General features: G+C 41.9%; 1 protein-coding gene across 1 annotated transcript in view; it reads left to right on the top strand.

Moving 5' to 3' along the window:
• Window positions 1–238: 238 nt before the first annotated feature.
• Window positions 239–13,720, top strand: part of UNC93A (unc-93 homolog A (C. elegans)) — an 18,652-nt gene continuing 5,170 nt past the window's right edge. The window contains exons 1-7 of the mRNA XM_009585064.1: window positions 239–325; window positions 3,350–3,531; window positions 4,327–4,556; window positions 7,603–7,728; window positions 10,863–11,080; window positions 12,203–12,338; window positions 12,995–13,126. Coding sequence (XP_009583359.1) covers window positions 239–325; window positions 3,350–3,531; window positions 4,327–4,556; window positions 7,603–7,728; window positions 10,863–11,080; window positions 12,203–12,338; window positions 12,995–13,126 — 1,111 coding nt within the window. The remainder of the gene's footprint in view (window positions 326–3,349; window positions 3,532–4,326; window positions 4,557–7,602; window positions 7,729–10,862; window positions 11,081–12,202; window positions 12,339–12,994; window positions 13,127–13,720) is intronic.

Genomic DNA, 13,720 nt, shown 5'->3' with positions numbered 1-13,720 from the left:
TCGTTAGTGCCTCGGTCACAACAGGTGAATGAATAACAACTCCGCAAGTTTTCAATATCAGAAAAAGTAAAGTTCACTGGCCAATCCTTAAATAATTAACAACTCTTTCCTCTACAAATGCAGTGAGAAGTGACCTTTTCCAACAAAATATAAGCTGTTTTTCTCCAACTCAAAGCATCCCGTGGAATAATTGGATCAGCTCTCTGCACCGGCAGACCTTTGTCTTATGTGCATCAACATGGACAGGAATCTTAAGAATGTTTTGGTCATTTCTTTTGGATTTTTACTTCTTTTCACTGCTTATGGAGGACTCCAGAGTCTACAGGTAAGTGGAGCATCTCCCACTGGTTGGCAGGACAGCTGGCCTGGAAGGGCATCAGGCCAGCTGGTGGTGTGAAACGTGCCAGTCTTTCCACAGTTCCTGTGACAAAGGCATGCACAGTATTTTTTTCAGGTGGGTTAGGACATCAGTTCGGTGCAGGTTAATATCCCTCACCCAGATCCATAGCATTTACTAAATATTTTATTCTAGTACTTCTCAAATAGTTTGAACACTTGTGTCCGACAAGTATTCTTTAGGTCCACAAAAGCTGTTTCAATGAAAACTATATTTCTCTGAGATTTTTCTTAAAATAATATGTTGCAAAATGAAAAACAAATTCAATTTCTGGAAAGGGTTTGTTTTGAATATTTCTAAATTGCTATAATTTTATTGTTATTATACAGTATTATTACAATATTGTTATAAAACAATATTATTATTGTTTTATATTGCTGTATTACAGCAATGTAAAATAATAAAAATGTATGCCCAATCCATTAAATAATTTAAGTATAAAATAATACAGTAATTCCTGGCATCATGATATAACATAATAATAAAAAATATATTAAATCAAAGGCAGTTGTGGCTTGTATTGGCATTAACATCTTAAAACACAGTAGCAGAGATGGGTTTCTAGAATGACTTGAACACTCAGGATACCATCAGAGCTGGCTTGTTTAGCATAGCCAAAATAAAAGACTGAGGGTTACTGTTGCTGTCTATGAATACTTCAGAGTAGATAAACACAAGGAGGAACTTCTCAGACTAGAAGACTGTGCTGGTCTAATGACAACTAAGTGGATATAAGTCATCCATGAGCAACTGTAGGCAGGATATTAAAAGATGACCCTGATCAATTGGGTCGAATTTTCCCACTGGTGTGGGAATCTGTATGCTTTAAAGGTGGAGCTTGATACATAACATGATGCACTTGTTTGCAATAACAAGGGATTGACCTCATTTCAGGACGAGGTCCCTGCTAGCTCTGTACATCTCTCGGTTCTCTCCTTGAGCAGTGTCTGTTCACTGACACTGTCAAATTCCAAGTTCAAGGAAGTTCTGCAAAAACAGTCCCAAAAATGGATGGAGATACGTCGTGGCTTAACTCCAGTCGGCAACCCAGCACCACACAGCTGCTCACTCATCCTCCCTGACCCCAGTGGGATGGGGGAGAGAATCTGAAGAGCAAAAGTAAGAAAACTCGTGGATTGAGATAAAAACTATTTAATAATTGGGGGGAAAAAAATTGTAATGAAAAGGAAAACAACAAGAGAGACAGAGGAACAAAACCCAGGAAAAACAAGTGATGCAACTGCTCACCACCCGCTAAGGCGCCCCCAGCCAGTCCCCAAGCCGGGATGGCTGCCCCCTGTCCAATCCCCCCCAGTTTATATACTGAGCATGACGTCATACGGTATGGAATGTCCCTTTGGCCAGTTGGGTCAGCTGTCTTGGCTGTGCCCCCTCCCACCTTCTTGTGCATCGGGCAGAGCATGGGAAGCTGAAAAGTCCTTGACTTAGTCTAAGCACTACAACTACTTAGCAACAACTGAAAACATCAGTGTGTTATTCTCATTATTCTCATATGAAATCCAAAACACAGCACTATGCCAGCTACTAGGAAGAAAATTAACTCTACCCCAGCCACAACCAGGACAAGATGTTATGGGCTGGGCAGACTAACGAGGTGGGGGAAGATAAACCCAAGAAGCAGCGAGTCAGCCCCACCATCTGAAACGGTACATGCTCAGGTTAAGTGCTGGAACATAAAGCCTCCCCTAACGCTGCAGGAGGGAGTGGTGCTGATACATGAAGTAGAGAAGATCTCTCTCCATTTTGTCTTGGTGGTTAAAGAGGACTTGCTGAGACACAGTCAGAAGTAAGTTATTTTATTGTATTGAAGCCTGCAGGACAAGCATTAAAAATTTGCATCATTTATTTCAACATTCCCCCCACCCCACCCCCCAAAAAAAAACCCCAAACCAGTAACAATTAAGCAAATCATATGATTTTGGAGGCCTGGCTCCTAATTTTTGGAAGCTGTAGCCGACTAAACCAGGCATGGATGTTTCAGAAATAGGACCTCAGTGATCAGGAAACCTCTTTGCCTTTTTACAAAACAACCATTCCGATTCTCAAATACGTTGACGCTGCTCAACAGAGAACCTCCTCACCACACTGTCCTGATGCCTGCCTCTTGCCAAGGGTGCCGCATGGCTGCCACCATGGTCCTGGACCACGCAGCCATCGCAGGGCTTGGAAATGTTTGGTGTGGCTACCAGCAGCCTCACTGTCCTCCAGCGCTCTCCAGTGCTACCCCCCCAGCATCCATTCTCCCTTCCAAAACTGTACTGGATCACATCAGCTTTTAATGAAAACAAACAGGAAAATGTTGATAAACAGCATCTCGATCTCATTGCAAATTTCACAGTATCAAGACCAGAGGAGAACTATACTGAGCATAAAATTCTAAAACCTAGTTAGATCAGTAAAATGTTATTCCTCCCTTGTGAAAATGTGGGTGAATCAATTACTTCCAACTATAAAGGGCTGCTGTGAGCATATTAGGATATTTGGACCTTGGCCTCTGAAGAATTTAGAAATTATCAGACCTGTAGTTTAAAGCAAAGAATCTTCCACTGTTGCTAAGTCAGCCCTTGCAATGCAGATCTGAGGATATTCCTGCCTAGACAAAAAGGGAAGGCCAAGAAAAGAGGTTATCCTTCATTCAGCTTGCTTTCAAAGACAAACTCAAACGAATTACATTAAATAATCTAAAGTCTGACTTATCAAAGCTTTGAATCTGAGCAATCGTCACCTGAGTCTGTATCATATTTTCATAAATGGGCTATCATTGTGAGGAAAACCATAAATCCATAATCAGGCTGCTTTGGGGAAAGGAGACAGTAATACCCAGCCCCAGCTTCCATGTCTCTCTATTTCTGCCTGAAGCCACTCTCTGTACACCATAGTAACGCATGCCTGTGATAAAATCTGTCTCAACCACTGGTTTTGTCCATGCAGAGCAGTCTCCACTCAGAAGAAGGCCTAGGCGTTGCTTCCCTTAGTGTTCTCTATGCTGTGCTCATCTTATCGTCCATGTTCCTCCCTCCAATCCTCATCAAGAAGCTGGGCTGCAAGTGGACCATGGCAGGCTCTATGTGCTGCTACATCGCTTTCTCCTTAGGGAACTTCTACGCTAGCTGGTACAATTTAAATACTTTAACCTTGTCTATTGTGTTTGAACCAATCAGTAAGGGTCAAGTTCGTTCTTCTTTTTCTTCTCAATTCCTACTCTATCTCTGTGTTGCGGATTTGAAAGTTGGATGCAAAAGGTGTTACCTGCAAGAAACAGGAATAAATAAATCCAGTAGCCGGCGAGGCAGACAGGTGAAAATGTGAAAATGTGCAAACAGCCAAAATAAATGCATCCATCCGCCCACCTGAAGCTGCTTCTCTAACTCATGCGTGTAGCAGAGATTTCCCTTCAGAAAATAAAAAAAATCAGAAGTCTCATTTAAAATCCAAATGATTTTTAGGACTGTTTTTGAAACGATTCGTAAGGGAAAGCTCTCTTCCAGCCAGTGGCTCTGGGAGCAGAGGCTGACAGGAGAAGGCCAGCTTCTGCCTTGCCCTTTCAGAGGTGGATGAACAATTTACCTCTGCTCTCCAGTCACAGGGGATGCAACTCTGCAGAGGAAAGCTGTTGTGATCATCTTCTGAAGCGCAGGTGCAATTTCATTCTCAGTTACAAGAGGACAGGGCACATGAGCACAGACCTAGCCAGCCTAGCCCAGACCTAGTCCCTGGACACAGCAGGGAGTGCTTGCACATCCGGAACTTCTAAGACTGGCCCTTTCTTGGTTCGATGTAGTAGATCTATTGAATCACACAAAGGATAAATCTATTTCTTTGATGTCTATTTTTGCCTCTGGATCTTTGGGCAAATGATTATTATGCTAATGGATGATAACTACGCTAAATAAAGTGTTCTTTGGCAGGTACACACTAATCCCTACCTCTGTGATCCTGGGCTTAGGAGGAGCACCACTCTGGTCTGCCAAATGCACTTACCTCACCATTGCTGGCAATGCATATGCTGAGAAAGCAGGAAAAAATGGGAAAGACATTATCAACCAATACTTTGGGGTCTTCTTTCTGATATTTCAGTCCTCCGGCATCTGGGGAAATCTGATCTCATCCTTGATATTTAGCCAAGCTTCCAACAAAGGTAAAATATATTTTAAAATCTTGGCGCTTCTCTCTATAAACATCAGCTGGTTCTATAGAGTTAAAAGGTAGATTTCTGTAGCTGAGCTAGTGACCCTCAATTGCCTTCACAGTCAGTGGAAACAGGCACTTCAGATGTGACTTAGCTCATCTGAAGGTAGATGTCTGAAATAGTCGGGCTAAATTGCTCTCTGGAAGTGTCTATTTTCTATCAACTCTTCATCAGCTATAAAGAGAGTTCAGACAACTAGCTCAAAAATAGATGTCTACTGAATTCCTTTTGAATTCCAGCCCTGTATTGTGAAGCATAGGTAGGCTGCTGGCAGTGACAGTCTTTCACATCTGACTTCTATTTAAAGTGGCTTAAAACAAAAGGCAACACTGAAGCAGCCTTTTTGCAGAGCTTGTAGTGGATTCATTTGCTGTTAAACATTCAAGGTTAGTCAAGCTGACGCTGGTGCTTGCTGAAAATGAGTGCTTTACAGAATTGTCAAGAAGAAATGGAAGTAGCTGTTGGCAGGAGTCTGCATGCCAGGGCTCCTCCGCTGTATTTCAGGCTCAGACAGGAGATGCCGATGTAGCTTGAAGAAATCACTCAACAGTGCTGCCCTCATTTCCCATGCTTGTAATTGGTGTAAGCTTTAAAAGGGCAGTTGTGAAGATAAATTAATACTAGGACGCCACTTTAGAGATTCAAAGTGCTACAGCGTATTATCATTGCAGATCATTCCCTATCCTGTCAAAGTCAGAACAGGATGGACATGGAAAGAGATTTCCATATACACTGCTACTATGAATAGCAAGAAGTTACTTCTCTTCCCTGGCTCAGTTAAACAGTTTGTTCCCTGGAGGGTATTCAAATAAGTATTTGGTTAAACCTAAATGTCAGGGAGCTGGCATTAGGTTTCAATCTTTGAATCCTTGGGTTTATGGCACGGTAGTTGTCACAAGGTGTGATACTTATGGAGAATCATGCTTCCTTTAAACTCGAGCAACTATAGATGAAATTCCATCAAAGCAGAATGCTAAAGGGCTGCATCAAGTGCTACTGAGCCCTGCCGACCTGGTCACTGAGCCACACGATGTCTCAGGAGGGAATGGCCATTCTGGTTTCATTTGCAGGGCAGAGGCTGTGGGGCAGCTGTGGGGTCTGCACAGACTGCAACCATTTTACTCTCCTCTGCCTCACAGCACACATCATGTTAAGTGAGGATTAAAATACTCTTTTTCTGTCTTTTAAATCCTCTCCTAGTTTCACAACTGAGGATGTTCCTCTAAATTCTAATGAAACTCCAACTTTTACTTATTTTTTATCAGTTACATTGGGCTTCAGGAAATGCTGTGCTCCTGGGAGGTATCTTACGAACAAGCCAAAGGCCTTGCATACCTTCACAACAGTGATGAGCAGTCATACTATAAGCTTCCCAACTGTGCCTCCCCAGTGAGACTCAGCTTTAGTCTAGAGGGAGCTTCTTGCAGGGAGGTAGGGTTCTCCAGGCACTCACTTCTTTTCCTCTTCTCTGACAGTGCAGCAAAGATATCCACCCATATTGTCCATATACTTAAAACATATAATTTCACTGAGCAGTCAGAAAGATTCGGTATGTATCTGCAGAATCAAAATGCCTAAAATTCAGACATGTATGTACACTTGACATATTGCCTGCATCACTGTATCCAGACACAGCAAGGCAAGCTACACCGTGAGGTAATATTACAACAGAAGACAATAATCAATGTAAATGACAAGAGTCATCCTTTCTCACTCATCAATATTGCAGCCTTCTTTCCAGAGGAACAGAGCAAACCCTGCCTCGCAGCTTCCATATCACTAATTGCATGTGCATCTTCATCTTCAGATGATGCATGAACAGACAAAAAACTTGTTTTACACACTTCCACACTTTACTAGTGTGACTCACCTTTTGCATATGGTAATTTTGCTGAAGGCCTGTTTGTTCAAAACTGTGTAGCAGTAGCCACTGGCTATAATAAGGTAGTGATTTTCTTTATGTTATTAAGTTTTATCTGATATTGAACCTAAAGTTGTTTATGAAGCTAGTTAAACAGCTGATTCACGTCACAGCAGCTTTGATTGGAAGCAATGAGGAAAAAAACCCTAAAACTAGTTACACAATAACCCTAATTGAAAAATTACAGATCGAGTCCTGTTTAAGGAATCAGCCAAGGTACACTGTATTGCCCTTTATTATGCTTGGACCAGTGACAAATTCTGCAGTGAAAGCATTGCAATACTTGTATGTTTTTTTGATCATCCTTCCCCACTACACAGCTTATTCAGGCTCACACTTTGGGTTAGTATTTTTCCTTTACAGAAAGGGCACTGGAGGAAGTGGTGACACACAGGGTGCGTGAGTACACGCATGTGTGTGGCTTTGACACGTGCCCAGCACAACACTGATGGAATTGAAGAAAGCAAAGGTCCTGCTCCAAACCCTGCCAAACTGTTCTAGTTTCAAGTATGTTCTTAAAGAGTAATAAAGCTAGTAATAAAGTAATAAAGCCAGGAAAGCTGATTTCTTGGAAGACTGCATTAGTGGGTAATTGTAATTTGAATTTATAAAACAAGAAGATGTCTCGAGGTGATTTCTGTTCCTGTAACATATACAGAAATTACCTGGAGGGGGATAATGTGCTCCAGCTGTAAGAACTGAGGCCCATCAGTTCAGTGATGGTGTAAACTGAGGGACCTGACTTGTGGGGTATTATGATTAAGAGGTATAGGTACACACTGGAACTTTAAATACTGCAAATTGAGCTTGGATTCAGATTTCAGCCTCTGGCTTTAGTCCATGTCTCCATGTAACCATCAATTCAGTGTTCTGTCTTGAGCAACTGTTTCTGTTAAACCAAATTTTTGTCTGTTAAACTGGGATTCTGAAGTTAAACATCTCTAATCAGGAAGCATTTGAAACCAGGACTAATCACCGAGCGCTGGATTCCCTCCTTCTTATATCCTTACATATAGTGTGCACTCATTTCATCTCTTCCCTGTCCTCCCTTTCTTTTGGTTGTTACTGAATTAGTGGAAATCTCAGAAGAAAACCTGGCATGCTGCGGAGCATATGACTGCATGACTGATACCACGAACACCACTGGGTCAGCAGAACCCTCCAACTGCTTAATCTACACTCTGCTAGGGATCTACACTGGTAAGTAATCCACACAATCTTTAATGAATATCACTGATAGTGAACCTACTACTTGTGAAACCTAGCATGACGTTGCAGATTAAGTTTCCAACTTCCTCCTTCAAACCAATTTGCTAAAAGGAAATAAGATATGTAAGAACCGTAAACAACTCCTTCCTAAATAGTTTCAAATGCTTTGTGCCAGTGCTGTATCATTTTTGTCTAAAGGAGCAAGACATTCTTTACACTTTTCACCTGGAACAAAGCTAAAGCCCAGCATGGTGTCAGTGTTGCTCTACGGACTAGAATCAAAAGTATGCCCACATTGCAATTAGAGGATTGCAGCAACTTATCCAGTTATGCATGAGATGATAGTTTTAAATTCCCTATCTTCAGGATCAGCAATAGTGAACTAGTTACTGATGGCACTGGGCAGATTTATATATGCCTGCAGAGGTCCAAGATGCTAAGAGCAGCCCAGCTAGTGGTACTTGAATTCACCAACTTCTAGTTATCTGGGGATGCCTATCAGAACTGGCTGGTGTCCTACCACGTGTAAAACAACTTTAGCACAAGAACTGCACCGTAATTAGAGATGGACCTGAACCATGGCTCCCAGAACATGCAATCATTTGGGAGGAGGTTTTTCGATCCCTGCTGAGATTTTACAACTTCAATCAATTCTCAGCTGTCATGCTTGAATTATAATACCTTAGTATGAAAGGCAAAGATAAAGAGAAGCACTAGGCGAAATGTCATGTCTCCCATTTAGTAACTACAGCTGCCATAGACTTTCCTTGCATAAGGCTAGAAAGGAATCAAAGGCAGGGAAGGCTGATGCCATCAAAAATCGGAAAGACAAAAATAGATATGCTAAGATTCATTCAGTGAGGAAAGTTCAAAAAGTATCTGGCTCAAAACAAGTTCTGCTCTGGATAAAGGGGAAGTATCTGGCAAGGCAATATGTCACCTTGGCTCTGTTAAAATATCTTTGCAGTCTCTGCACATAGATATACTCTCTATGCTGAGACAGATGCACGGAAATTGTCATACACTCAAACAGAGAGTATGTGATCTGGTCAGAGCCAGCCCTCACCGGACAAATATATCGCAGCAAACCCTCCCTCCTTCCCCAACCTCCATTCCTAATTGGTAAGAAAATGCAAAGAACATCTCCCCACTTCCCTTGCAGAGTGTGCTGGTGCTGATGCCTTTCTGCTAAAGGCAGGTTTGGCTCACAAGTTTATATTTAAATTTGATGACTAACATATACAGCACTCCCTTAGGCTTTGCTCATGCAAAATGAATGCAACCCTGCGGTCTACTGACCCCGCGTCAGTAGGGTTTCATTTTTCTTTTAAGCTCTTAATAAAAGATATGTCTTTTCCTACCTCGAGGGAAATCAAATAGCTAAATATTTCATTCACAGACATTTTTTATATGTCTCCTCTATTTGGTTGCTGAATACATATTTTGCCCAGCTTGGGTGGAGACAATAATGGATAAGTCTTTTGTTGTTTAGTTTTCTCGAGGACTGTGGATGTTTCTATTTATGTTCATACCAACCACTATTAAGCCATGCAGTTACTTATCTTGCTCTTGATTCCTTCGACGTATTTGTTAGAATATTTGTCCTGTAAATGTGGATGTCCTGCTCTTGCCCACATAAGTCCTGCAATCAGCCCATAAGCACTAATAAACACCCTGGCAGAACCGACAATGACTTACATCATGAAGGGTTTACAGCTCAGCCACAGTGGAGAACCAGGACACTGGAGAATACAACTTCATTCTAGAAGACATGGATGAGAAATAATAAGCAATAAAAAATTGATGGCAATTTACTGTAAATCTGCTAATATATTTGGACATTAAAAATTCACAGAAAAGAGCATGCCCATACGCAGTAACACAGGAGCACATTAAACAGGCAATGTGGATGTGGAGAGCTGCTGAGTTCTCCTCTTACTCTGAACTCCACTTGTTTCCATGGATGGATTTCTAGTCAGTGTAAGTCAGAGAGGAAACATAATCATGCCTTGCATCTGTAACGAAGCAATCAGTTGTGAATCTGTGGCTGTTTCATTTATATTATGAGCCACAGTTATCTTAGAATCATAGAATAGTTTGGATTGGAAGGGACCTTTAAAGGTCATCTAGTCCAACCCCCCTGCCATGGGCAGCGACATCTTCAACTAGATCAGGTTGCTCAGAGCCCCGTCCAGCCTGACCTTGAATGTTTCCAGGGATGGGGCATTTACCGCCTCTCCGGGCAACCTGTTCCAGTGTTTCACAACCCTCACTGTAAAAAATTTGTTCCTTATATCTAGTCTAAATCTACCCTCTGTTAGTTTAAAACCATTACCCCTTGTCCTGTCATTATCTTCTTGATAACATGAAAAAAAATTGTATTGATTCACTCCACAAGCAACAAACCTAGACCAATAAATATACGATCATTTTCTGATTAACTACCCTACAAATTCTTTCATATGCTGCTTCTGCTAGGAAATTATACGTTCAAAGCTGTAACTTCCATCTTTTTCAAGTGACCCAAAGCTGCTCACTATCCTCTTTAAAATAGCACATATTCTATACTCAAAGCATGGCTCCGAGCTGACCAAAAAAAAAAAAAAAAAAAAGCAACATATACTGGGATCCAGGACAGCAGTTCAACTTCTAGCCCTTTATTTTTCTTTCCATGTATTTGAAGGAAGATCCCCCCCTAGCCACGAAAACCTTGGCACTGGAAGTGAATGCTCCTCTCTCGTGTTGATTTAAAGTCTTTTGATAGCTCCCGAGGGAGCCGTTTCTGGCCAGCTCCCCGTCCCCGCGACCCCTGGCTTGCCCTGGAAGGGTGAGCCATCACCCTCTGCGGCCGTGCAGCTGGCCCGGCGGCTGTCACAACAGGCCAGTCACAGTTAAGCTGAGGGGATTTGCGAGGTGTGCAGCTGTATGCAGAAGATGCGAATGTAGATCAGGCCTTCGTGTTTACACAGAAATGGCCTTTACACTGCAGCGGAATCAGAGGCATCTGCCAAAACATCCCACAGAGAGCTAAGCACTAAGTCAGAACAATAACAGCAGCAAGCGACTTCCCATCATTCTTCCAGCATTCCTCATTTTTTCATGAACTTTTTGTTTTGTTTTTGCAGCTAGTGGTGTGCTAGCTGTGTTGCTGATTGTTGTATTTCTGGACCAGATCAAATCTGACCAAGCAGAGACTGAGAAAGAAATACTAGAGACACCATCCTTTTGGTCTACGTTCCTAGCAACTTTCCAGCATCTTAAAGATAAAAGACAGTGTCTTCTAATCCCTCTGACAATGTACAGTGGGTTTGAACAGGGATTTCTTTCTGGTGACTACACAAAGGTGTGGATGACAATGAAAATCTATTTCTGTTTGTTTTTTGTGCTTTTGTGTCTTGTTATTGCATCTGATCTACATTTACTTGTTAAATGAAGATGTTTTCAGTGGTGATCTGTGGTTTGCTAAATTACTGCTTACTTCTACTTGAATGAACTCTGAGTGACATCTCCAAACAGGAGAGGCCAGCAGTAAATATGTCCCTTGGAACAGCCTTAAAAAGAACGCTGTAGAGAGCTTAACTCACCAGTGGAGGCCACAGCAGAGAGCTACAGGTTCAAACTCTTCAGCTTGTTGTAAATAACAAACTGGGAAAAAAGCCAGAAGTCTGCAAAGCTTTTATATCTTCCGTCCTTCTGGTTTCCCTAGAGTTTGTATAAGTGCAAGTCAGCACACTTACCACATATTTTATTACCTTTACGGTAAGAGGGCAAACCCTCAACATGGCTGGCTGAAAGCCCTCACCAGTCACTACTGCAACACGTCCAAACCCTGACGGACTGAAATGAGCAAACCCACTTCTGCTCCCCCAGTTCCTCTACAAACCTAGACCCACAGCAGGTATGTTCTCCAGACATTCGTTGAGAAAGCCTTCAAAGAAAGGGGGCAAACCCTCTGAGCTGCTTATGTGACACTTAAGCTTTAAAACCTTGCATATAAGCAGACAGAAGAATGCACTTGCTGCTGTGTGTGAACAGATTGAAAGGGGCACTCGCTCCATGGCCATCTCCATTGGCTGTACACTCTTATAGGTGAGGTCCTCTTCATTTCTTGGGAGCTGCTCTGTAATGACCATAGTGGCGACTGTCAATTTTCATCTCTTGGGCTATGAAGGGAAGGGCAGAAAATTCCTAATGCCACTTCCAGAGTTTTATTTGCATAGTGAGCAGTGCTCCAGTTTCTTCTCCTGCTTGTTACTGCTCTGTTTGCATGGGAACTGGGTTAGGAATATCGCTGCTGAAGGCCAACTATGTCAATGCACCAGGGACTTGTCAGCAAACTCTGTAGCTATGCTCCTTTGATCTCATCCATGCTGGCTATTTACCAAATACTCAGGCTAAGACCCTTGAACCTTAGCTGCATATTTTCACTGAAGAAAACGTGTCACCACTGTCTCTTCTCTTCCAGACGTATGTGACCTGTGCCCTGGGGATACATTATGTTGGTTATGTGATGATCTGCTTTTCAGCTGTAAATTCCCTCTGCTCTCTGCTCTTTGGAAGGATCTCTCAGTTCACGGGTAGAAAACTTCTATTTGCATTAGGTATGTAAAGGTCACTTGAAGGACTAGGTGTTTGTCTCACTCTATGAAACTCATTTGAGATTTTAAAAAATCCCAGATAATAATAATTAAAAAACCCTATAGTGTTAGTAATGCAAGACCTCTGAACCTCTCAGTTCTGTCCAATGGTCTTTGTACTCAGCCTGTAAAGGTGTTCCTGTGGGGGGAGGAATCAGTGACTCATTTACATTCTGCTTTTAAAAAGAAAGATAAAAAGTCACCAGACCCTCTAGATGTCTTTAACTGTCTCCTCTGGCCCTGAAAGGAAACCTACGTTTAAGGACTAGGTAAGGAAAGCAGAAGGGTGCTTCCCCCCCCCTTCCCACATGCCTCACATGATGGCTGCACGTCTTTCAGCAGCCCCTTCTCCTACTCAGTGGCAGTTCTTGTCCTTTGGGCTAACAGCTGTATCAGTGCCGAGGATCTCTCAGCTCAGGACGTGGCTCAGAAGCCTGCCAAAGGACTGCATTGTCTTGTATTTCATGCGATATCAACTCAGCACAAATCTCAATGAACCAGAAAGATTTTAAGATCGCCTTGTGCTCTAGTTGGGGGAAGAATCTGGAAGTGTTATCTACCACTATCTGTCCTGTCTGTAATACCATTTATATTTCTCTTCTTTCTTTCTAAATTAACAGCCACAGTTACAAACACCGCCTGTATAATAGCACTACTGCTGTGGAAACCTCATCCTAAGCAGCTTGCTGTGTTTTTCATATTCCCTGCTCTTTGGGGCCTATCTGATGCCATTTGGCAGACACAAACTAATGGTAAGTCCTGGTGACAATGAAATGAATTCTCTTGAGATATAAAAATCTGCATGTTTGTATTTCTAAAACAACGTGTGCATAAAAATAATACTGGGTTTAAGACAGCATCTAAAAGAAATATGTTAGCTGATTGGAAAGTAGAAGAAATAAGAACAAGTTAGGAATAAGAAGGTAAAATTCTCATTAAACAATTTTTTCCAACATGAAGAGAGAACACTGCAGAATATGATAATGGATATTCAGAATAAATATTCTGGAGGAGTACAAGTATTTCAAAGAAAATCAGAAAACTCAGAAGAATGATACATTCAGTCTGTCTTTTGAAATAAAGGAGACCAGTCTGGATAAAAAATCGACTCAAAGCTCAGCAACAAAAGAAGGAGCAAACTGGCTGTTAGGAGTTATTAGAAAAAAATTGAAGGAGAAAACCACAGAGAGCAACATTATGCAACCAAGTAAATCCATGCAGTTCTGATTTGCCCCATTTCAAAAATCATAATGAAAGTGGTAAGGCATAAGAAGGCAATAAAAAGGAGCAGAGTCATGGGAGACTTCCACTTGAAGGAAGACTAACAAACTAGCACACTTTAGCCT

Source organism: Fulmarus glacialis, unplaced genomic scaffold (assembly GCF_000690835.1).
Source record: "Fulmarus glacialis isolate BGI_N327 unplaced genomic scaffold, ASM69083v1 scaffold16289, whole genome shotgun sequence".
Taxonomy (NCBI): domain Eukaryota; kingdom Metazoa; phylum Chordata; class Aves; order Procellariiformes; family Procellariidae; genus Fulmarus; species Fulmarus glacialis.
This window is presented reverse-complemented; position numbering and strand designations above follow the sequence as displayed.